The sequence below is a fragment of the Ctenopharyngodon idella genome, chromosome 9 (assembly GCF_019924925.1).
Source record: "Ctenopharyngodon idella isolate HZGC_01 chromosome 9, HZGC01, whole genome shotgun sequence".
NCBI classification, from domain to species: Eukaryota; Metazoa; Chordata; class Actinopteri; order Cypriniformes; family Xenocyprididae; genus Ctenopharyngodon; species Ctenopharyngodon idella.
This window is the reverse complement of record NC_067228.1, coordinates 35,419,592-35,444,966: the sequence shown is the minus strand read 5'-3', so window position 1 is coordinate 35,444,966 and position 25,375 is coordinate 35,419,592. Positions and strand designations below refer to the sequence as shown.

The 25,375-nt window shown below is 37.5% G+C and overlaps 1 protein-coding gene and 1 long non-coding RNA gene across 3 annotated transcripts; one reads left to right on the top strand and one right to left on the bottom strand.

Moving 5' to 3' along the window:
• Positions 1-7,937: 7,937 nt before the first annotated feature.
• Positions 7,938-24,184, bottom strand: cd58 (CD58 molecule). Its single transcript, XM_051907033.1, has 9 exons — positions 23,884-24,184; positions 18,127-18,417; positions 17,001-17,249; positions 16,803-16,916; positions 16,635-16,676; positions 12,428-12,475; positions 11,782-12,285; positions 10,992-11,489; positions 7,938-10,161 (listed from the first exon to the last, which is right to left on the bottom strand). The coding sequence occupies exons 1-9, from the start codon at positions 23,933-23,935 to the stop codon at positions 9,974-9,976; spliced, it is 1,986 nt and encodes a 661-aa protein (XP_051762993.1). The 5' UTR covers positions 23,936-24,184; the 3' UTR covers positions 7,938-9,973.
• Positions 18,428-23,074, top strand: LOC127519423 (uncharacterized). Of its 2 annotated transcripts, XR_007931821.1 has the most exons (4): positions 18,428-19,216; positions 19,448-19,988; positions 21,658-21,747; positions 21,954-23,074. It is a non-coding gene; the product is annotated as an uncharacterized LOC127519423 (long non-coding RNA). The 2 variants fall into 2 exon arrangements; XR_007931822.1 differs by having other exon boundaries at positions 21,658-23,074.
• Positions 24,185-25,375: the final 1,191 nt, after the last annotated feature.

The following is a 25,375-nucleotide window of genomic DNA, read 5'->3' as shown; positions in this document are numbered from 1 at the left end:
GGCAGTAGGTGCGTAGAAAACGTGTTAATTCCTGGTTCATGCGCTCTGTTTGGCCATTGGACTCTGGATGGTACCCTGAAGTGAGGCTGACATTGATATTGAGGTTTTTGAAGAAAGAGGACCAGACTCGAGATGTGAACTGTGGGCCTCTGTCTGACACAATGTCCTCGGGTAGTCCATAGAAACGGAACACATAATTGCAGAGAAGCTCGGCCGTTTCAAATGCTGTGGGTAGCTTGGCCAGTGGTATAAGTCTGCAGGCTTTTGAGAAACGGTCGATGACTGTGAGAATGGTGGTGTGGCCCTGGGATTCTGGGAGATCAGTGACGAAATCAATGGCGATATGAGACCAGGGACGTTGGGGAATGGGTAGCGGTTGCAACAAGCCGGCTGGCGCTTGATGTGATGCTTTGGTGGTCTGACAGAGTGAACAGTTAGAGATGAAGCGGGTGGTGTCGGATAGCATAGAGTCCCACCAGAACCAGTTTTGTAGCAGGTGGAAGGTGGCTGTGACACCTGGGTGACCTGAGCTTGGGAAGTCGTGCACATGATGAAGTAGCCTATTTCGGAGCTGTGCTGGGACGTAGGTGCGGTCAGGTGGGCATGTTGGAGGAGGAGCGGTCTGTTCGTTAGCATGTGTGATCTCTGTGATAATGTCCCATTGAACTGGAGCAAGCAGTAAAGTGTCAGGGATTATGTTCTCTGCGTTCTCTTTCCGTTCCACCTCCTCATGCTGCCGTGACAGCGCGTCTGCCTTGGTGTTCTTAGAGCCTGGTCTATAAGTTACCGAGAACTGGAAGCGTGTGAAGAACAAGGCCCATCTAGCTTGCTGTGGATTTAGACGCTTGGCGGAACGCAGGTATTCCAGGTTATGGTCTGTGAGAATGGTGAACGGATGTTTTGCTCCCTCCAGCCAGTGACGCCACTCCTCCAGTTCTGCCTTCATAGCCAGTAATTCCCGATTGCCCACATCGTAATTACGTTCAGCCGCTGACATTTTTCTTGAATAAAAGGCACACGGTTACATCTTCTCTGGGTTACCTTGGCGCTGAGAAAGGACGGCCCCTATGCCCGTGCTGGAGGCGTCCACTTCTACAATGAAAGGGAGTTCAGGGTCTGGGTGACGGAGAATGGGTGCTGAAGTGAAACGCTCCTTTAGCTCCTGGAAAGCCTGTGCTGCCTCAGAGGACCAGGTGAGACGTGAGGACTGCTGCTTGGTCATGGACGTTAACGGGGCTGCAACGCCGCTGAAGTCCCGTATGAATCGCCTGTAGAAGTTGGCAAACCCCAAGAACCGTTGTAATTCCTTCAGTGTGCGAGGTTGTGGCCAATCCAGTACCGCCCTCACCTTACTGTCATCCATGGCCACGCCCTCACGGCTGATAACGTAACCTAGAAAGGTTGTGGAGGTTTGGTGAAATTCGCATTTCTCAGCTTTTGCATATAGTTTGTGTTGTATCAGTCTTTGAAGTACCGCCCGTACGTGCTGAACATGTTCCTCAAAAGAGTTGGAATAGATGAGGATGTCATCTATGTAGACTATGACCCAGCGATTGAGCATGTCACGGAAGACGTCGTTAATGAAGGACTGAAAAACAGAGGGACTGTTGGACAGCCCGAACGGCATGACGAGGGTCTCGTAGTGACCAGTGGCTGTGGAAAAGGCTGTCTTCCATTCGTCCCCCTCTCTGATGCGGATTAAGTTGTATGCACAACGGAGGTCCAGCTTGGTGAAGTATGCGGCTTGTCTGAGTTGTTCAAGGGCTGGAGGAACCAAAGGCAAGGGGTACCGGAACTTGACGGTGATGTCATTTAATCCACGGTAATCAATACAGGGCCTTAAACCGCCGTCTTTTTTCTTCACAAAGAAGAACCCTGATGCTGCTGGTGATGTGGACGGGCGGATAAACCCTTTGGCTAGTTCCTCCTCAATGCAGGTTTTCATTGCTGCCGACTCAGGTTGTGACAGGGGAAAGATCCTGCCCTTGGGAGGCGTGGTACCAGGCAGCAGGTTGATGGCACAGTCACCGGGACGATGAGGAGGTAGCTCAGTGGATTTGTTTTTACTGAATGCCACAGCCAGATCAGCATATACTTCGGGTATGTTAAGTTTTCCGGTGTCAGAATCGTGGAGTGAAGCAGTTTGAACTGGCAGGGGCCTGATTTGTTTCAAGCAACTTTTATGGCAGTTAACGTCCCATTGCACAGTCTGTCCATCTTTCCAGGAAACGTGAGGGTTATGGGTTCTGAGCCACGGTAGACCAAGGATCACTGGGTTGTTGGGTGAGTGAATAATATAGAAGCGGATTTGTTCATGGTGAAGAGCTCCTACTTGCAAAGCGAGCTTGGCGGTGATATGGACTACTCTGCCTCCACCGATGGGCTTCCCATCTAGCGCCTCCACTGTCAACAGGGAATTACAGTCTGTTAAAGGGGTATGTAATGCTCTTTGATGAATGAGTCTGACATGAAATTCCCAGCGGCTCCAGAATCCAGTAGGGCGTGAGTGGATAGATTTTGGCCATTAACGGTAATTTGAATTGGGATTTTGAAGCAGTTGGAAGAGTAGTTAGAGTGATGTGGAGAACTCACCGCTTTGGGATTGGAAGACTGAGGTCGTACGGGGCAATTGATCTTGACATGGCCAGCCTGGCCGCAGTAGAGACACAGGTGTAGTTGTCGTCTCCTTTCTCTCTCTTCGGGAAGTAGTGGGGTATAGCCAAGTTGCATGGGTTCCAGAGCGGGACTGGCTGAGGAGGATTGCCGGACGGGGCGTCGGGTTCGTAGCAGGTTGTCAATGTGAATGGCAAGTTCAATGAAAGCGTTGAGCGAACTTCCCTCATCCCGGCATGCAAGTTCGGCCTGCAGTTCCAGTGTTAGGCCCCTTCGGAACAACAGCTTTAGAGTGTCCTCAACCCAGTTCGTTTGAGCGGCCAGAGTACGAAATATCAGCGCGTACTCGGCTGCTGTTTGTTTACCTTGGCTGAGAGAAAGTAACTGATCGCCAGCGCTTCTGCCTCCTTCGGGATGTTCAAAGACTTCTTTAAAGTTTTGCAAGAAATCTTGAAAAGTGGAAAACACAGGGCTGTCATCTCTCCACACCGCGGTGGCCCAATCCAGTGCTCTGCCAGTGAGCAAGGAACACACAAACGATATCCGACTGGGTTCGGTGGGGTACAGGGACGGTTGCTGGTTGATGAACAGGGAACATTGGAGAAGGAACCCCTTACATCTGGCTGGAGTGCCGTCGAACTTTTCTGGGAGCGCTAGGCGAGGATTGACTGTAGGGGAGGCCGCGAAGCTTGGATTGGCGGGAGCAGCGGGCGGCGGCGTGGCGGTGTCGGCAGGACTGAATCGGAGGCCTTGAAGCGTCTTCACCAGCTCTTCAGTAAGGGAAGTTAAGCAGTTGAGTTGATGTTGATGCACCGCAAGCTGGTTGGCCTGGGCAGTTAATTCAGATGAAATCTGCATGAGGGCTCCTGGATCGCTGTGTGGCGAAGTCTTCTGTAATGATGGGTCGACAGAATGTGGTTACCATTTGCAGCTATTTTATTAAAACGACTTACAGAATAGACAGGGCAAAGGCAGAGGCATAAACAGGGACAGGCAATGGTCGAGGCAGGCGGCAGACAAACAGAATCAGGGTACAGGCAAGGATCAGGGCAGGCAGCAAAACAATCACAGTCCAGGAAACAGGCAAAGATCAGGGTAGGCAGCAAAGGGTCGCAGGGAATAAACAGTCCAATCGATAACAGGTAAACAGTCCACAGAAAAACGCTCAGAAATGATCACCAAAGCAAATCAAGACTTCGCGATGTGTGAGTGTGTGTGTGTGTGTGTCTTAAATAGTGTGAGTGTGATGCGGTGCAGGTGTGTGTGCAATCAGTCCCAGGAATGAGGGCCCATGGGAAACGTAGTCCGAATGAGAACTGATCAGTATTCCGGTGATGGCTCCCTCCGGTGGTCCGGAGGAAGGGCAGAGGGAGCCACATTGACAATAATAAAATGTTCACAAATTTTGTTTTTTGGTGTATCACATGTAATTGTGTTAACAATTCGTTATAGCCTAAATAGTGCAATTAAATTATTCAGCACAGGAGGAAGTCACTATGAAGAGGTTGCGACTAAAACTTCTTTTGGAGGCACGACACATAAATCCAATAAAAGGAAAGTTTAACATAAAATGTTTTACAAAATATTTGATTTACCACAATTCTGGATTATTTATGTATATTTTTGTGCAATGAATTTAGATTGCCTTTACTGTCAGTAACAGTGGATACACAGTGCACTTGCATTCTTGCCACATCAAATGTGATATCTTTATGCATTTTATGTTGATGGGTCGTGGTGTGTTTGCCCTGTCCCCATTTCAAAAAGGGGATTTTGTTGTGGAGTACAGAGGAGAATTGATAGACTCTGCTGAATCTCAAGCTAGGAGGAAGAAGTATCATCCATCACAGGCAGTTTTTATGTTTGACTTCTACTGGCATGGCAAACAATGGTGTTAAGAATCTAGTCAGCATTCAAACAGGTTACTTTTTCAATAGCGTACATGCATCCTTTAATAACAAGTTCACTTTTTCAAAACTCTGGAAAAAAAGTCAACTCGTTATCAACCATATCATGTACATTCATGAATAAATATTTGAACTTTAATAAATAGGGTTATGACACTATAGCTTATGTTGAGCTATAGAAAGGCCTTTATATTCTTTTAGGTCCTTTAAATTATTTGTATTTATTATTTGTATTGTTTTTGGCTTCTTTTAGCATTGTTGCTGCTGTGGAAAATGGATCATTGGGGAGGCTGGGCAATGATGACCATGTTAATCCTAACTGCTGGTGAAAAAAAATTGTTGCAGACAGAAAGCCACATCTAGTTCTGTTTGCTTTACAAAACATAGAGAGTGGAGATGAACTCACATGTGATTATGGAGGAAGTTATTGGTGATTTAGTGATCATATTCCAGGTTAATGTTACTTATCTTGTCCAGTGGCACAAGTTTGTTATTTGTATTTGCTTCAGCGTTTGTGCAGTTTAAAAAACACTTTCTCTGGTTCACCCTTGTGGGAACCATGTATGACATTTGGGCTAAAAACCTACTTTAAAATGTTACAATCCTATTTATTTTGTTCTTATAATGTGAAAAAAATCCTTTTAATTGGAGTTTCTTTTGGTAATCACAAAAACACATTTCCCTATTCATTTTGTCATTGTAACAAGAAACATCCCTTTTAATTGGAGTTTCTTTTGGTAATGACAGATTTCTTCCATCACTTGGTCATATGTTAGTGTATAAGTACATGATTATACACATACACTGGTCTACCCTTGTGGGGTCCAAATATCAATATGGCTGATAAGTCTTCTAGAATGTTCAATCTTCTGTTCAAAATCAATGCACTGAATTTCATTCTTTTGATGATTAAACACCTGATTTTGCACATGAATTGGTCATGTGTGTTTTAATGAGTACAAATATATGATTGTTCATGAGTTTACTGCTTTAGGGCTTGAATTCACAATTATTAAATGTAATTCATGTTACAGGTTGATGGTGGGCATTCTACCAATGTGGCCTTTGAACACAGCAACAAGGAACTGGTGGAAAGTTTGTTTTTGACCAAGTGATGGATCATGCTACCCCAGAAAATCATTCAGGGTAAAAAGAAGAGTGATCTGACGACTTTGAAAATTGTGCAGCGTGAACTCGACAATAATGCAAGGGGCTATTTTGACATAGGCTTGTTAGATGTTTTGTCCAGTCCCTTGCAATTTTTAACCACTTGAATAAACTACTTTTATGGTATTATTTTGTCAGTTTTGGAGCCTGACAAATGTGAAAGTCATTCATTGAATGTTGTTTAGCTTGGATGTTTGCTAATGTTTTGCATTCCACATTGGTTTTGGGTCAACATGATAATGAGCACATTAAAAAGTTTTACAAGTAACTTGATGTTGTCAATCATGGAACAAAGAAAACACTATACAGTGGCGCCTGGAGGACTTTATCTTGAGGGTATATGCAAAACATTTTTTTGTTTTCAAAAACAAGATAACCCTAAAAAGATAAATTAAATATATGCATTAATTTTTTCTTTTTTCTTTTTAGGGTTATCCTGTTTTTACAAATTAACTCTAAGAGAAGTTAATTGTCTACTATATCTAGTATTCATGTATTAGACTACACGTATTTCACTTCTATAAGATTTGATACTCTTGAGATACAACGATCTTGAGCAAGGGAACGCCTAGCAGAAGTTCCGAACCAATGCGTCTCTAGACGTTTTAAACATTTAAACCCCGAAAACAGCAAAAGGAAATAAATGGCCAAAGACATTCATCTAGCGCGCATGTCAGCAACGGGAGAACAGCGCGGACGGACCTAAAAACTAAACAAACACAAACAGTAGCTACATTTTCTCAAAGATACCTCTCAAAAAAGTACCCTGTGTTTCAATTGTTTGTAGGTGAATGTCCATCTCTTCTAGCGCTATGTGTTCTCTCTGTTTTTAACTATTTCGAAACGTTGTTTTACTCTTTAAGAAACCAATTCAGATGTTTCAGTGAGAGGTCTGGAAGAATGCGAACTGAATTCAGACCGTTTTTCCAAACCCGTTTGGCCAAAACAATGAAAAGAAAGTACCGACTCAAAAAAAAATGGTTAATTCACGAATGATTGGCATCGCTGAGGGACACAAATAACTGCTGTCAATATTCGCATGTAACGCGTTTCGGTCAGTAGCGCTCATGGCGCGGAGTGCCTACAGCTGATGTGCGAAACTGACATAGCCTACTCAAAGACCAAAAACTTAAATAAAAGGATCAATTTAGGCTATGTAACTTTTAAAATATAATGAGATTGTGTTCAGTCTTACCCCACTGCAGGAGTCCTGAGAGACACAGCAACAGCGGCAGGTGCCACAGTCGGTACCAGAAGTTGACCATCCGTAATCTGACGGATCCTTTCTCCTTCTCTCTCATCTTCTCAGTACAAGTTAATCCAGGTCAGGCCCGGTTCTACAGGTGAGCTGCATAACTCAAACACGAGCAAGAGCACCCTCAGTTAGTTGATGCTGTAATATATTGGCGTGACAGATTTGACAAACGCTCCGGTGCCTATGTGTGTTTGCGCTCTGGAGAACGTCAAATGTCCAACGTGTTTCTGCAACGTTGAGCAATGTAGCCAATCACAGACATAGTCGTTGATCTCTTAAACGCTATGGCCAATCAGAAGTGTCTTAGTGACTGTAAAGGGAGCGGTCTTGGCTCACTTTCGAGGCCACAGCCTATGTGATCCATTGAATAAAACCTGTTTTTCATGCTGCTACAAGGACCGACGGGCAACTGCATGCTGCAAAGTTTCGGAAGTGACATCTGCAAATAAATGCAGGATTCATTCTGCACGGGACAGAAATATGACATGGTAAAACAGTAACGCATTATAGCAATGTTTAGGCAGATTAATAGATATAAAAATAAAATAAAAAAAATATTTGTAGCAAAATATTTTTTTAATTATGTTCCGATTATTGGTAAAAGTGACGAGTTGTAAATAACCTTAATCTCTCAGTGTACACTGCTATGGTGGAGCCGTTGCTCTACATCTGCACTTCACTAGAGCACCCTCAGTGACTGTTTCAGGAACCGGGCATGGAACAGGTTTCAACAAGAACGCCTAAACCTGATATTTGTTCTCTGACGCAAGCGACTGTGACACAATTCAATTCGTATAGCGCTTTTTTCATAGGCTATCGTTTCAAAGCAGCTTTACAGAAATTTCACGTGTCTACATTAAAATGTACAGTGATCTGTTATCAGAGGTGACTGTGTCCAAGTTATGTATTTCAGAAACAAAGAGCTCATTGAAGTAATGAATACATGTTGTTAACAAAAATGATTAGATACAAAACGGATCTGTCAGTGAACATTTATGCAATTGAAATCTTAATCATCTCAGAGTTACATTTCACAGAAGCTATGCCACCGATTTTGTTTGGTCTCATTATCAAAAATGATAAAACTTTTTGAACCACAGGTTGACCTTTTTACTTTTCGTTTTTGCATATTTTCATTCCTAATTAGCTATAGTTATTTCAAGAAGTTCACAATTTGTTTTAAATTTAATATTAAACCAGAAACCAATGAAAAAAAAAATAATCATTCACATTTTTTTAAGGGATAGCTCACCCAAAAATAAAATTTGTCATCATTTACTCATCCTCTACTCATCCTCATGTCGTTCCAAACCTGTATGACTTTCTTTACAGTGGAACTCAGAAGAAGATATTTTGAAGGATATTTGTAACATGTCTATACAACAAGTTGAATCACTGGGAAACATATGAACAAATAAGTATCTAACATATACAAAAACATTTTTTAAAAGTATCAGCCCTGTAAGTCCTATTTTTAAAGGGAAACTTTTATCAAAGATCTCTAGAAATCAGCCAAGAACAGATTCAATATTAAGAATGTTTTTTTTTTTTTAATTAAATGAGAAAAAAAAAAAAAATCGCAAACATTTTGGTTTGTTAAATTTGTGAAAGAAAAACTAAAGGAAGTTTAATAAAACAGGCCATTATTATTCACATCCCAACCAATAAATATCCTCTACCTCCAACCTTCCCAAAGCTTTATGGCCATTTCTCCAGCGTTCTTCAAGACAGAGCTGAGGAGGACAACTGCTTCTGAATTAGAGCGGTTTCATCACCACTCAGAGATTATCGTGGGAACAATATTTCCTTAAATAATTGATGACTAATATTTATCTAAACAATTAATATGATCATATTTTTAGGAAATTCAATGACATTAAATATATTTTATGTCTTTGGCAAGTTTTTTTTTTTTTTTTTAATAAATATTTTTTTATTTAGCTGGCATATACAACATTTACAACCATTTATTATTCCTTTCCACTTTTCTCATATGCTTCAGTCAATCACAGGCATACAATGAAGCTACTGGTTCTAAAAAATATGGCGAACAGTTTTCTGCATTGATTACTCATAAAATGTGGATTGATCTTCCTCTAAATCACAATTATTGATAAACATAATCTGACTAAATTAACGCAAAAACAGTTGTACGGTACTTTTCAAAATGTATGACATTGAGTGATCATTGTCAGGACAGGTTGGATAAAGTCATTGGAAATCCAGATAGTTTCAAATGCTACACAAATTTACTCTTGCCACTGTACCAAATGAATGTGATACATTGAAAGCCATTTGGACTGTTACTTCTCCTCTACAACTTGTTCAAGCACATGCTGATTATCCTTTCTCATCTACTGTAGGGTGTGTTCCTCATTTCCTTCATTATCTTTTGTTGTTTCTGACGCACATTCAGTGTTTTCCTTCTCACAACTCTCTCTACTTCCTTCACATCGCTCTACTTCACCCATGTTTTTCTGTTCATCTTTCACAGCTGATCTCACCGTCAATTCTATCACCATATACGTTTGCTCAAAACTTTGAACTATGATTTTCCTTCATTGCATGTTTTGGGAAGCTGTCACTTTCTGTTTTCCTGTCCTTTGGCTCAGACATGTCATTGTTTGTGTTTTGAGTTATTTACACTACAATCCTGTAACTTCTGTTCATTTTTGACTCATTTCTGGAGAATCATGCCTTGTTCTGGCTCATTGCTCTTGTCTCTGTGTCCACCATCACCACCATCTTCTTCAGTTAAGTGTCGACCATGTTGAGTTTCTATTTGGCTTCAGTTTCTCCTTCATTTTGCATAACCTTTGCGTTATTATCAATCGGTGTAAAGGTTTTTATTGGTCATGTCTGATTTCTCAGGGCATGCCGGCACTGCTTTATCTTGGTTACTCAACCCATCGTCATGCCCCTGCTGCTGAGACACAGTGTTTATTGTACTGTCTGGATCAGTTTGATTGTCTTGTTTCTCAAAGTTAATGCAGCTTATTTCATCAGATATCTCTGGGTCATGATTTTTTCTTCAGGCATCCTGGCCACCTTTCTCTTCCTGATTTGTTACAACCTCTCTTTTCTCATCCTGATCCAGTCCAGGATGTTTTCTTTCTTCTTCCTTGTCTTGGTCTGTGTAATTATGTAGGTCAGTTTGACTGGAAGATGCGACACTGCTGTTTATAGGTTCCTTCTCCAGGTTAGCTGGTGAATCTATAACTAAATTGAACAAGATAAGAAACCTCATCCACTCATTCAAATGACTAATAAATGACAACATAAAACTGAATCTGATCTTTGTTTATATAGAGAATAAGTACACAATTAAAGTCACATTTCTGTGGAACACAAAAGGAGTATTTTTTAATTGAATTGAGCTATTATTTATTCAACAGTTCATAGTGACCAATTCCAAAATGGAAAATCAGCATAAAAGTACCGTAAAAGTAGTTCATAAATCTCAAATGAACTACTGAAGCTCCTGAAGCCATACCTTGAGTGATAAACAGACTGAAATTTAAATTGATATTCACTGAAAATTCTCTGCAGTGCTGCAGCGCTCCAGTCAATATGACACCTCTTGATGCGTGACGTCAGGCCGAACATCAATGACATCAATGACACTGACATCAAACCTGACATCTAGTGCCATATGTAATGTGAGAGTTGCCTTGGAAAAAACTTTCAGTGAATAACATTTAGGTCTGTTTTTACTTAAAGCTATTACATAAATACTTATGGATAGGAATATAGTGCACAAGCTACAAGAATTAAACTTTTATAATGCTTTTTAATGTAGTTTGTGGAGCTTGACAGATTGTCTTGAAAAGAGCTGCGTGAAGATGACTGAAATTCTCATGTTGTGTTCCACTGATATCCATCATATTGCTATCATGATGAGAAAATTTTTTACCCAATTTTCATTTAATTTCCCTCAAATTGGGTGAACAAAGCCTTAAAGCTACTTCAATGTAAATTTAAATACAAAGTAAAAAAATTATACTTTACATTTTTATGAGATGTTTATTTCAGAATCAAATTGTGTTTACCTGTGTCTGGTCTGTCTAAAACCTCTTCTGTCTCTCCTTGTGTCTGATTATCCTCATTATTATCTTCAGTTTTCTGCTCTTCTAGTCCCTCGTTCTGATGCTCAGGCGACTTCTCTCCATTTTCACTCTCTTGTTTCAGTATCTGACTTTTCTCTTTCTTCTCTTCTTCTTGGCTTTGTAAGGGTTTATGGCTCTCCTTCTCTGTTTCGTCAGGTTTGCTGTAAGTGTTTCCTTCTGCTTCAAATGCATTTTCGCTGTTCTTCTCATATTTCAGTTCTCCTTCATCTCCTTTTCCTGTGTTCTCTTGGTTTGTTTCTGTCACATCAGATTGTGGACTCTGCTTTAGATTTTGTTCTTGCAATCTATTTGTTTCCTTCAAAAGTTTTTCAGTTTCACCTAAATTTTCTGGTTTATTGTCCTGATACCATTTTTTATCAGCAATAGACTCTTTTTGAGAGGTTAGTCTGATGTGACTAGGGAGAGTGACATCAGATGAACCTGAAACAAAACACTCAAAGATCTTATTAACAGCAGATTCAAGCGTCATTCATTCTCAGTGAGAGCTGAGAGTGAGTTTATAGTGCTATCCAGCAACATAAACAACAGCTACCAGGGGCAACAATCCCTTTAACAGAATATTACTCTACAATTATTAAACAAACACTTAACACAGCTCTTTCAATCTAAATTTAAATACAAAGTAATAAAAATGGTACTTTACATCCAGATGAGATGTTTATTTCAGAATCAAGTTCTGTTTCTCCAGACAAACATACAATCTGTATTTTACCTGTGTCTGGTCTGTCTAACACCTCTTCTGTCTCTCCTGGTGTCTGATTATCCTCATTATTATCTTCAGTTTTTTGCTCTTCTAGTCTCTCGTTCTGATGCTCAGGCGACTTCTTTCCATTTTCACTTTCCTGTTTCAGTATCTGACTTTTCTCTTTCTCCTCTTCTTCTTGGCTTTGTAAGGGTTTATCGCTCTCCTTCTCTGTTTCGTCAGGTTTGCTGTAAGTGTTTCCTTCTGCTTCAAATGCATTTTCGCTGTTCTTCTCATATTTCAGTTCTCCTTCATCTCCTTTTCCTGTGTTCTCTTGGTTTGTTTCTGTCACATCAGATTGTGGACTCTGCTTTAGATTTTGTTCTTGCAATCTATTTGTTTCCTTCAAAAGTTTTTCAGTTTCACCTAAATTTTCTGGTTTATTGTCCTGATACCATTTTTTATCAGCAATAGACTCTTTTTGAGAGGGAAGTCTGATGTGACTAGGGAGTGTGGCAATAGCATCAGATGAACCTGAAACAAAACACTCAAAGATCTTAACAGCAGATTCAAGCGTCTTAAATTACTAATTTAATTTACCTTATCCAGCAACATAAGCAATAGCTACTACTGTAAATATTATGTCTAGTATTAATAATAGTAAGTCATTTGTTACCTGGCACAGACTCCGTTGGGACATTACTCAACAGGTTTTGGCCTTGACCTACAGTAATAGAAAATATTTTTAATATGTAAAATGCTCATGCAAACACTGCTTGATTATGGCAAAAATCATAATCATGATTACTCTGGTCGATATTGTTATCATGATTATTTAACATCATTGTAAGTAAATATGTATACGCTGGAAAGGAAAGGAATAAGGAACAATAATCGTTTTATCTTGATTATTGTGTTTTCATAATCGTTGGAAGCCAAAATCGACATAAAAATTCAAGTCAATCCCTAACTCATGCTCTATCAAGTCTCTATTCAAGTGAATTTACAGCAGTGATTATAAATAACACGAACTGTCAGTCTTGTTTGCAAAGTCCTGCCTATTTAAGAGCTCATCCAATCCTCAAATAGATAAGACAGGCTACCAAGGCAGGACATTATATGCAAATTATAGGCAAACATCGTTTAGTCAATCCCATGCTTAGAGCTTTAGATCTTTGTCCTTTTGAAATCAATGGTTTAGCTATCTCTCATAAACTTCAATTGAAGTCCTGCACACAGATCCAAAGATTTAAGTGGAACACAGACAGCGTGATATGATTTAACTTACATTCACAAACATATCAAATGCATAAGAATTAGGGCTGGGAATTTAACACATTAATTAGATGAATTAATTATGGAAAAAAAATTACGCGTTACATTTTTTTAACATATTTAACAGACTTGCCCCACCCCCAGACCTACATAGGTCATCTGACATTACATACAGTTGACTGATGAATATGATGCAGGGACACAACTCACTCCATGATATAGCCTATAGAATGCAGTTAGAACATCCATAAAATTCAAGATATGACATGCGAAAGGGGATCGATTTGAACCCTTTGAAGCATACGACAACACCGGTAAGGTCAGAATGTTCACTGCTAAATTCAAACGTGCTTTCGCTTCGGTGGCAGCACCCATCGCACATTATAGATCAACTCACTTAATTTAAATGACAAAACACATATATTAAACACATAACAAATATCAAACACATAACACAAAATATTTGACAATAGGCGCCGATTTATGTTTCTGCCAGTTGGTGTCCACACTCCATAAACGAGTGCGCACATGTAAAAATATCTGAGCCTGAGTAGAGCCATGAGGACACTATTTAGAGTGCGGGAGTTTTGTGGAGAGATTCATGCTGCACATTACATTAATGCGCTCTCGTGTTAATGTATTACATTGATGCACACATGCGTTGTTAAAAAATGCCATGGTAACTGCCTCAAGTGAACTATGAAAATGAAAAGAAAGTTGCGTCTGAAAGCCGCAGTAGTATTTTATTGGTTAAAATGAATGGAGAATATCTCATGTTTTCCCTGAGTGCTCAGCGCCTATAGTTCATGATAGGCTATAGTTAACAAGTTTGTGAATATTTTTAATAAAAAAGGAAAAACGATATAAAAGTGATACATCTGTCATACAGCGCTATTGTCACCCCCACATTAATAATAAATGTGCACATATTGTGAGAATTAATTTAGTAAACTAGCTTTCTTGGTAGCCTTCAGTAAATCAACTTCTGTAAGAAAATGATTCATAAAACATCAGTTGACCATACTTTCATTTTCATATATCCATATTGATAAAAAATAAATAAATATATAAATAAAAATCAAGTTCACCCCAAAATTTAAATTTAGTCATCATTTACTGAACCTCATCATTTACTGGTCCAAAAGTTTGTGTAATAAATTCTATGTTGAATCAAATAAAATATTTCTTTCTGAATCTACTTTTTGTAAAGTCTATTTGATGCTTTACACAATAATGACTTAAAATGATCTTTTAGGGATAATTTCTCAGCCAAATTTGATATACGTAATATATAGATTCAAAATTTTAATCGCTTCCCAGCCCTAATAAGAATATTTATGTCACAAGTGAGGCTCCCGCACTTCCGCACCACTGGAGGGAGCCTTCACCGGAATACTGATACCATCATTCGGACTACATTTCCCATAGGCCCTCATTCCTGGGACTGATTGCACACACACCTGCACCACATCACACTCACTATTTAAGCAGCACGCACACACACACACACACTGCGAAGTCTTGATTTGCCCCGGTGATCATTTCTAAGCGTTTTCTGTGGATTGTTATACTGTTGCCGATTGGACTGTTTATCTCTTGTGATTCTCTGCTGCCTGCCTTGATCCTTGCCTGTTTACTGGACTGTGTTTGTTTGCCGCCTGCCCTGATCTCTGCCTGCTTCCTGATACCGTTTGTCTGCCGCCTGCCTCGACCATTGCCTGTCCCCGTTTACGTCTCTGCCTCTGCCCTTACCTGTGTATACACTATTCTTAATAAAAGCTGCAAATGGATCTCCATGCTGTCGACCCATCATTACAATTTAAAATATTGAAAGATTAATTGTACATAGACTAAATACATTTCTGATTACATTTTAAGGGAAGCCAGACTTCCTGGACAGCCATCAAAAAATCAAAACTAGAGCTACTAAAAGAGAGAGAAAAAAAATCTTACTAAAAAAAAAAAACGACTATTGCTATTTATTTAGGACTATTTGAGACAATGATATCATTTTAATATAGATGTTTGAATTAGGCTAAAGCATATTATGCAAAATTATATAATAAACTTTTGTTTTGTAGAAACAAAGCTGCATTTTTATTGTTATTCTCACAACAGAACTCAGGCATGTGCATAGATCGACCCCAAGTGGTGCTCAAGCACCTGCCCTTTTGGTCTTGGACTAGATAAGTGCCTTTTTTGCAAGACAATTTTTTTCAATATTATTTAATGTATATAGCTTTTATTGCAAATTGGCCCTTGGCATCGCATGTGCTCGAAAACTGCGTTGAAGTTGCATGAGCCCCTACTCCTCTTCTACATCCCTCATCACAGCCAACTTGAAAATCGAGCGGAGCAGCATTCATGTCTCACTGACTGGCATTCACTGGTGACAGCCAGGTAATGATAGTGTGTTTACCCTAAGCTTCAGTACTGTTTAATCACTGCTGTCAAATTAGACTACTACTAAAATATCTACATAGAGCCAGCCTAACTCGGCAATAGCCCTACATTAGGCTTAATAACATGTGAGTCTGGCATTGGCATGAAATAGTGTCATGCAGGGCCTGCAAAATTCAAAATATAAATTGTCCCTGTATGACATTTTATCTTTTATGTTTAAATGGTATAGTTAAGCAATATCACACGAACAAAAGTGCAGTTTTCCCGAATATCGGCACGACTGCAAATGTAAGATTCATTTTAATATAAATTCAATAAACAATAAGTTGATATTAATTCAATTATTTTCACACTTATTTTGACCCACTTAAGACAATTTCATATAAATGCATCCTATATAAAAAATTAATTTTTTTCTATTTGATATATCAATATTCAAATTTTTAAACACTAATTTCTAATTTAATGCAGCTGTAATTGCAGTGTAAATGCATATAAATAATAATCGTATAATAATAGTAATATAGTAATTTCTGTCAGCAATGCATAACCTTGATTTTGCTCATTTACTATTTCCAGCATAATGCCAACAAACGACATATTTATTTAAATAAATATGCAGGTAATTTAAATAAGTTCAGTCCCACTTTATATTAGATGTCTTTAACTATGTACTAACATTTAAACTCATCATTTGATACAATGCACTTACTGTGTACATACATGTTTTTCCAACTGTACGATTAATATGCTGTTTAATATATAAATATTAAAAATACCTGCACGTAATTACATCTCTAATAATTTCTTTAATTATATATATAATAACACTGTTGACCTTCCCTTACCCTGTAACCCATCCTTAAACCTTCCCACCCCACCAAAAATGTCCTAACCTTACCCGTATCCACCGCAACAGCAGCACAAGTGTTTTATAATACAACATTAATACAAAGTACATTGTACATAGTAGTTAAGGACACTGATATGAACTGTGACCAGATATTCTTTTAATCTTTTTGTTAATTACTGATTTTTTTGTTAATTTAATTATTTTTCACACTGGATGTCACACTGAATGCTCAAAGGAAAAAAAAAAAACATCAATCATTTTCAAGGAAGATATTCAAAAGTCAAGCACAATTCAAACCTTGAAAGCATAACAAAATCCAAATTTTCCAACTCTGTACAAACCCTGATCTTACCATTTTCAGGGTCCATATTTTTCGGTTCAGATGGCCTCGCTTCTAATCCATGTACATGAAAAAAAGAAAAGATCATTTTTACTCTTTGTAATATAATATTTGTGAGACATGGGTGTCAATTAAAGATTTTAAGGGGTGAAGTGTTGAATACTTTTTTATGACACTTACGCTTTTGTTTTTTTCGTTTATATAGTGCATATAAGAATATTGCCAGTGCAATAAGCAGAATGAGAAGTATTGTTACTATTAAGACTGGAACAAGCACAGCAGACCCTTCTCTGCCTGCACACAAAAGACAATGTAAATGTAAAGCATCTACATCAAAGTCTCAATGCATCTAAAACAGTCAAATGATTGTTAGCAAACCTGTGTGGCAGTCTTCCAGAGTAAAGTTGGTGCTCTTGCTGTTAACTTGATTCTTCACAGTGCAGGTATAGACAGAGTCAAGGTTTTCCTCCTGTTTATCAACAACAAGCTCTGGTCCCAAGTGACCATTTATATTAGGTCCACTCCATTCGTAGCTGAGCTGAGTCTGAGATTCCACTGAACACAACAGCTTTTTAACATTTGAAGTCTCATCCAGCTCACAGCTCACGTGAGGCTCTGCCAGAGCATCTAAGACCCAAAAGTAGAGCAGTATTAGTGATAATCGGTTGATATTTGGTTGTTTTGAGATTATTAATCAATAACTAAAATTTACCAATAATTTTCCTGTACAATATACAGGAATATATATGTGAATATTAAAGCACAAAAAGACTGCTGTATAAATATATGTTTGTTTTGCGTCTCTGTGTGAATGAGCAGCGCTGTTTCGTGTACTACATACTCAAGTACGTGTGATGCTCATATTGTTTTCATTGTTTGCTGTCTCACTATCTGAGGACATGAACACATAAACATGTCCAAGGCTGCTCTGAGAGAACGCTTAATGAGCATTTCATCATTTTATTTGAGAAAAAACATTGTCAAATACACCCTGAAACTCAAAGCTCTTCACTACAACCCGTCAAAATAAAAGTCCGGTTTTTAACTCGAAGAAATTGACAAAAATACAGTATATTATGATTGTAAAATAGAATGTACTTCTCAAAATAATAATAATAATGCAATTTATTTAAACATTATTTAAGGAATATAATTTTTGTCCATGCTTTAATTTAGTAAATCTCTGTTGTTCAGCACAGGTAAACACGCTACTGACTTTATAAATGCCACCATACTGTAGGTCTAAGTGTGCGGTACATTATATTACCTGTTCATATCCTCTCCAACTTGTACTGACAATTATTACATAAAATTTAGGAAGTCAAACAGTCACTGATATGTTTTTTTTTTTTTTAACAATGATCTGCGATATTGAATTTCACCAAGCAGAAGTGGCTTGATCATCATTTGTTGCTACAGACGGTAAGTAGTCAATTCCCCATAAACCACTGTAAGAGTCGATCTGCACATAATCATCTGAGATAGATAGAGAGATAGAGCTTACCCAAAACTGTCAAAGTATGACTGGAGCTCTGAACTTTCCCATTGATCACAATGTCAGATTGATACTGGCCACTGTCTTGGCTGCTCAATTTTTGTATTGTGAGCTCTCCTGTTTCAAAATCAACAACTACACGGCTTTTGAATGAGCCGTACTCCACCACCTCACTCCCGTCATACTCCAGAACCTTGTTCTCATTGTGTTTCCACAGTATTTCTTCAGGCTTTCCACGGATTCTTGGAGTAAGTGTGATCTTGTTTCCAATTTCTTCATAGTCATCACAGAAAACAAAATCTACAGGAGATGAAAGAGACTCCATTAGTGAAGGTTAACCTCTAAAAAATGCTGGGTTATTTTTTCAACCCAACCGCTGAGTTGAGACTGCTGGGTAAGGACGCTGGGTTAATTCAACCCAATTTTGGGTTGAAGATCGTTCTTAATCTTAACCCAGCAGTGCTGGGTTGGGAACGCGGACGTGAAGGAGAGCATGCACGTAACGTTAACAGCACTGAGGACTCCGGTGCGAGAAGCCGCCATTTTCTCCGCGTCTTCGGATGGAATCGAGTGAAAGACGGTTTATGTTAAGTAAAGATAAATAATTAAAGATATTCTCACTTATTTCTGTCCAAGAGTATTTTGAGATGTATTTGAAGGCGAAAAAAGTCAGAAAAGAACTTTTTGCCTTCGTCTCATGTCTCAACGGCCTCTTTTATTGAATCAAAGAGACATTTTTAAATATAGTGGGTTTCTTGTGTCATATTTACAAGTTTATTGAAGTTTGTTAATGGAAGGTTATCAACAGATTCACATTTTAATTTATTTATTTTATTTTTTTTTTATCTTCGCGGTTAACCCGAATGTAATGACCTAGTTTTCCTTAAGGAAATGAAACTGCGATATGTAATAAAGGTTGGTTTATTTTGATGGTGTTGAAGCGGCAATTGTTAAAATGAATATTTTGCATGTAATATTTCAGACTTGTTGCGCTTTGTGTGTTAATTTGGCCCGCGCCGGGAGTAAACGACAGGCGACTGCTGTGCGAGGATGCGCGATTTTCTCAGCTACAGAAGAAGAGAGGGAAAGACGATTTATGGTAAGTTTAAAATTCCACGTCGTTATCAGTTGTTTTTTTGATAAAACCATTTTTGTTTTTATAGATCAAGCCAGAGACCTAAGGAGTGCTTTATTTTTATGAGTTTATTTTTAGAAAATGAATGTTTCTGTTGTCTTCTGCCTGTTTAACGTTACTTAAAATGTTTATGCAACAACAGTATGACTTCTTGACATTTTTTAAAATAATTGATGTTCGTGTTATTCATTGCAGAACTCAAACCATCTGTGGAGAGGAGCCCTTCTCCTTGGTCTTCCTTTCTTAAAGGAATAGTGCACACAAAAATAAAAATTGTCACCATTTACCCAACCTCATGTCTTTCCAAACCCATAAGACTTTTGTCCATCTATGGAACACAGATTAAGATATTTTTAATATTCTCATCTTTTTTATTTATTTATTTTTATCCATTTACAGTCTAGATAATCAGTATTTTTAAGCTTCACAAATGCAAAGTTATTGTAGTAATCCATACCAATATTTATATGTGAATAAAATTCTAAATTATATCTGTTTATATCATAAAAAGCAATCATGTCTGTTCAGAAAATTAAAAAATGTTGGACTCCCAGACTTGCAATGGATGGACAAAAAATTGAGAGAATATTAAAAATATCTTCATTTGTGTTTCAAAGATTAGCAAAAGTCTTATGGTTTTGGAATGACATGAGGGAGAGTAAATTATGACAGTTTTCTTTTTTGGGTGAACTAATACTTTAAAGAGCAGCCCTCCAAGTTCATCAGAATGTGTGAGGTATGTCATGACTGTTTTAATACTTCAACAAAAAAGTAGTTATTTATATTTTTATTTAAATACTTTTTTGGCATGTTAAGTTAAGCTTCATAATGACAGAAAAACATCTCACAGGACTCCACGCTACATGCTGTGTAGGGAGCCACTGGCCCCTAAATGAAGACGTTGTGGCAAAAACATGGTTTTTAAATAGGGCTGGGCAGTAAATGATATCATGTCAAGATCACAATTAAATTTATGGCTAAAAATAAGCTCTGGACATTTTTACTGTATATGGATTAATCTAATCCATCTGCAGTCTCACTGTATGAGGACAATCCACATGAACTTCATCTCCAGAGCTGCTCTTGAGTCACTTCACAAGCTTTTCCCTGTTTCATTTGAGGAAAAACTACCATCAAATACACATCGAAACTGAAACTGTTTGATTACATTTTAAAAGGATTAAATTGTTAAAGCTTTATTAATTAATTTAGTAAGACACCATTTTTGATGATAAATTTGTATTAAAGGGTTAGTTCACCCAAAAATGAAAATTCTGTCATTTATTACTCACCCTCATGTCATTCCACACCCATAAGACCTTCGTTCATCTTCAGAACACAAATTAAGATATTTTTGATTAAATCCGATGGCTCAGTGAGGCCTACATAGCCAGCAATGACATTTCCTCTCTCAAGATCAATAAAGGTACTAAAAACATATTTAAATCAGTTCATGTGAGTACAGTGGTTCAATATTAATATTATAAAGCGACGAGAATACTTTTTGTGTGCCAAAAAAACAAAATAACGACTTTTCAACAATATCTCGTGATGGGGCGATTTCAAAACACTGCTTCAGAGCTTTACGAATTGAATCAGTGACTTGGATCTCCTACCAAATGGCTAAACTGCTGAAATCACGTGACTTTGGTGCTGATTCGATTCGTAAAGCTCTGAAGCAGTGTTTTGAAATCGCCCCATCACTATATTGTTGAAAAGTCTTTTCAGTTTTTTTTGGTGCACATAAAGTATTCTCGTCACTTTATGTGAGTTCAGTGGTTCTACCTTAATATTATAAACTGATTTAAATATGTTTTTAGTACCTTTATTGATCTTGAGATAGGAAATGTCATTGCTGTCAATGCAGGCCTTGCTGAGCCATCGGATTTAATCAAAAATATCTTAGTTTGTGTTCCGAAGATTAATGAAGGTCTTACAGGTGTAGAACGACATGAGGGTGAGTAATAAATGACATTATTTTCATTTTTGGGTGAACTAACCCTTTAAATTATAAAACATAGAATCCAGAAAACTATAATGGAAAACAGAATTTAGGGAAAAATAAAGTGGATTTTATGGGGCCCTAAATTGAAAGGCAGCTTACTTTGTGGAGTTTAACTGTAAATAAATTGTCAAACCGCCAAACTGCTGAAATCACGTGACTTTGGCGCTCTGAACTGCGGATTCGACACGCTGATTCATTACGCTCCGAATCTTCCTGAAGCAGTGTTTTGAAATCGGCCATCACTATACAAGTCGTTATTTTGTTTTTTTGGCGCACCAAAAATATTCTCGTCGCTTTATAATATTAATATTGAACCACTGTACTCACATGAACTGATTTAAATATGCTTTTAGTACCTTTATGGATCTTGAGAGAGGAAATGTCATTGCTCCCTATGTAGGCCTCACTGAGCCAAAGGATTTCAACTAAAATATCTTAATTTGTGTTCGGAAGATTAACGAAGGTCTCACGGGTGTGAAACGGCACGAGCGTGAGTAATAAATGACATTATTTTCATTTTTGGGTGAACTAACCCTTTAAGTGTTTGAAGTGATAAAATAGACTATTGACCTACCCTTACTGATGTGGATGCACCTGTCTGAAAATTATTCAGTTTTAACCATCAAATGTTTTAGGAATTTGTTTGGTGTTCCTTAGTAATTTTCTTTTTCCTCTTTTTAACCCAATGATGAACAGGTGGTGACAGGGATGAATACTGGTCAAAAAGGAGAATGACCTTCCCCAATGAAGATCACTGATGTGACCGTGCTTTTAAAGGAGAAGATTGTTCTGGACAATTTAAAGGATGTTGCATGCCTTTGCTGTGCTGATGGAGCTTCTTCATGACTGGACATCAGTTATCCTAAGGAGGTCATGAAAATTGGCAGTGATGCATGTTCTGTATGTACTCATTGACTCAATGAACTTTTAGCATATAATCTGACAAATGTTCAATGCTTGTTCATTGTTGTTTAGTGGAGGAATTCACACTCTCATTCAAACTCACATTCTTTCACATGTATACTAGCCTCAGAGAATTCTATAACTAACAAATGTTATAATGTCAGTGTTAATGTTGTGGTTTATTTGTGTTCAGTCATGTTTGTAAAACAAACAAACAAAAAAACTTTAGTCATGTTAAATTGTGTTAGTTATTAAAACTCTTAGTTTTATTTAACTCTTAGTTTAATATAGCTCCATATTTTAGGCAACAATAGAGATTTTAGATAATTATTACCGAGTAGTTTTGTAAACAACTTAAGGTTATGGATTTATAGTTATGTTTGAAATTGAGTGAACTTTGGAAGTTAACTTGTTACCTTTATTTGTATTAAATAATGCAATAATTTATTCAACATTAATATTATAAAGCGACGAGAATATTTTTGGTGCGCCAAAAAAAACAAAATAATGACTTATTTAGTGATGGCCGATTTCAAAACTGCTTCAGGAAGATTCGGAGCATAATGAATCAGCGTGTCGAATCATGATTCGGATCGCGTGTCAAACCGCCAAACTTCTGAAATCACGTGACTTTGGCGCTATAATAATTTATTCAAGCAATTACAGTTGAAACCAGTAAATAATTTTATAGTGTAGTGTTTTCATTGGCAATGGATAATATGCAAAAAAAGTCTTATTTTGTTTTAAATGCCAGTTATATTCATCAATGTTCACTGAAATGTGAAACAATTTAATTTATCTGTATAAACTGTGTGGCTGTTGACTTGCAATTCTTTTCTGATTTTCATCTCACATGCATGTTGTTACTTTTGACCATGTTTGTCCTTGTCCTTGTTTTTAATACATTTTTACCTTTTGATAGTCATTCTGTGTGTACAAGTGATTTTATAATGTCTAAGATTTCTGGGTTTAATTAAAAACCCATTTGGGTCATTTAAATACTGCAATGTAGTCATTTTACACCAAAATTTAGGTTACAAAAAACAACCCAGCGCTGGGTTGCCAAAATAACCCAAATTGGGTTGTTTTTAACCCAGCATTTTTTAGAGTGTTCTTTGGTTCTATGGGTGAATCTCACAAAAACAAACCCGGGTCATATTTTACACTAAAATCAAAAGACAAATATAAGACTTAATATCGACAGATTGTAATTACTGTAATACAGTAACCTTTACTATGTAACAGTAAAGATACTATAATACAACATGTGTAATGTTAAATAAACAATAGATACTCCAATTATAAATAATACAATTACGCATACAAACTACATACCTTAAAGTCTAGCACCTAAGATTTAATTTAGCTCACAAAACATAATATTGTCAACAAACAACAAATCACATTTTGGTAGAAAGTTCACTGAAAGTCCCTCATTCAAAGAGTCATGCAAACACAAGTTCAACTTTTAATCGTTTTAGTCTGGCTTCAACTATGTCTTTAATAAACGCTACTATTTAAAATAATGCGTTACAGTTTCAGAATTCTTTAAACAACGACTTATTAAAGAAACATTTCCGTGAATGTCTGTTGTCGTTTCGCACTGACCAGAAGTATCTATTTCAGTTCATTGCACCTGGCGAAACCAGGGAAAATAGTCTGACGTTGCCTTATTACGAGTTTATTCACCTCAAATCCATGTTTAAAAAGCTGTCGGACTTACCTTGAGCAAAACAGAGACATGAAATGTAAATCAAAATCCTTGTAACAGCCATCTTCCCTCTCGTCTCGAGAGTTAGTTTCTTTTAACCCGGTGTGTGTGCCTGTGCGGAGCTAATTAATGGCGATTTGAAAAGTAAAACCCATTTGCTGCATGAATCTCGACAGTGATACTGAAAACCAAAACAAATAAAAACATTAAAAAGTCGACACACTATTTTGAGACAGTATATGGACAGAAAGTATGGGAAAAAAAGGATAAAAGGTATCGAGCGACCTCTGAAACTGTGGGCGGAGAAAGAAGGTATAAACGCACCTTTATAAATGGCGCAAGCAGTGACCGACAACCTGTGTATACTGGTAAAATGGGTTCTTCCATGATCATTTTCACACTAAAAGCGATCACAAAATATCACACAAATAATATGGATTGTTGTAGAATACCGGAGCATTTTGTCACATCATATGGGGCGATTTATCAGAATGAGAAGCTGCAGTTTGTTGACAGTGATTCGAGAGGAAGCTCTTCATTTTAAAAATTATAAGTAAATTATAAAATATTAATAATAGGCTAATAATAATAATAATAATAATAATAATAATAGCAATAATAATAATAAATATTAGGCTATTATAAAACATTTTTCAATTTGTAAACAAAAATAAAAAAAATAAAATCCAAAACGCATGTGCACTGTTTACTCTGCATACCCCATATTACAGGATATTGCAACCTATGTAGTGATAAACATTCATATTGGTCTGGCATGTCAATATTATCCGTCTGCAATACCGGAGGCTGCACTTTCAGGACTGCACTTTCAGTTCTAGGACCGCATTCCCAGGACCCTCGTTTTTTTGTGACAGCGCCACCTACCGAATCGGAGAACCGCAGTGCCAGGACCGCGTTTCCAGGACCCTAGTTTAGGAGGACCGAAAAAAAGTGCCACCAAGGCAGTATTTCCACCCAATTCTAACTACTTAAGAGTTTTAGAGGTTTTTAAAGGTTTATAACACCCAAATACTACTTTCATTCTTGCAATTAAACCTGGCTGCTACGAGCTGAATGTTGAGTAATTATTATGACTAACTAGTATAATATAATAACTCATCAAGTAAAATAAGGAATCATGGTAGCTTTTCAGTCACTACATGAACCACATTTCCAAGTACAGAGGGGAAACACAAGGATGACTCTGGGGGTAGATTTAAGATTGTGTATATTTTATAAAATAATATATTACAACAGTTGAACACACAAAAACAAATTTGTTCATGACGTGAACCACACATAAAGAACTTCAGTGACAATGTCCTCACTGACTCCTGAGAGAGAGAGAGAGAGAGAGAGAGAGAGAGAGAAGTGAATTAAATAAGGAACATTTAGTTGAACATGTTCAACTCTCTAATTTTAAATGAACTGAGAAAAAAATAAAATAATAATAGAGGGAGATGCAAGAAATCTGAATAGAAATAACATGTTATTGACATGACAT

Coding starts and splice junctions, on each gene's coding strand:
- cd58 (XM_051907033.1), bottom strand. CDS start 23,935: ATGGCTGTTACAAGGATTTTGATTTACATTTCATGTCTCTGTTTTGCT. Junction 18,418..23,883: donor ATGTCTCTGTTTTGCTCAAG/GTAAGTCCGACA, acceptor CATCTCCTGTAG/ATTTTGTTTTCTGTGATGAC. Junction 16,917..17,000: donor TCTGGAAGACTGCCACACAG/GTTTGCTAACAA, acceptor TTTTGTGTGCAG/GCAGAGAAGGGTCTGCTGTG.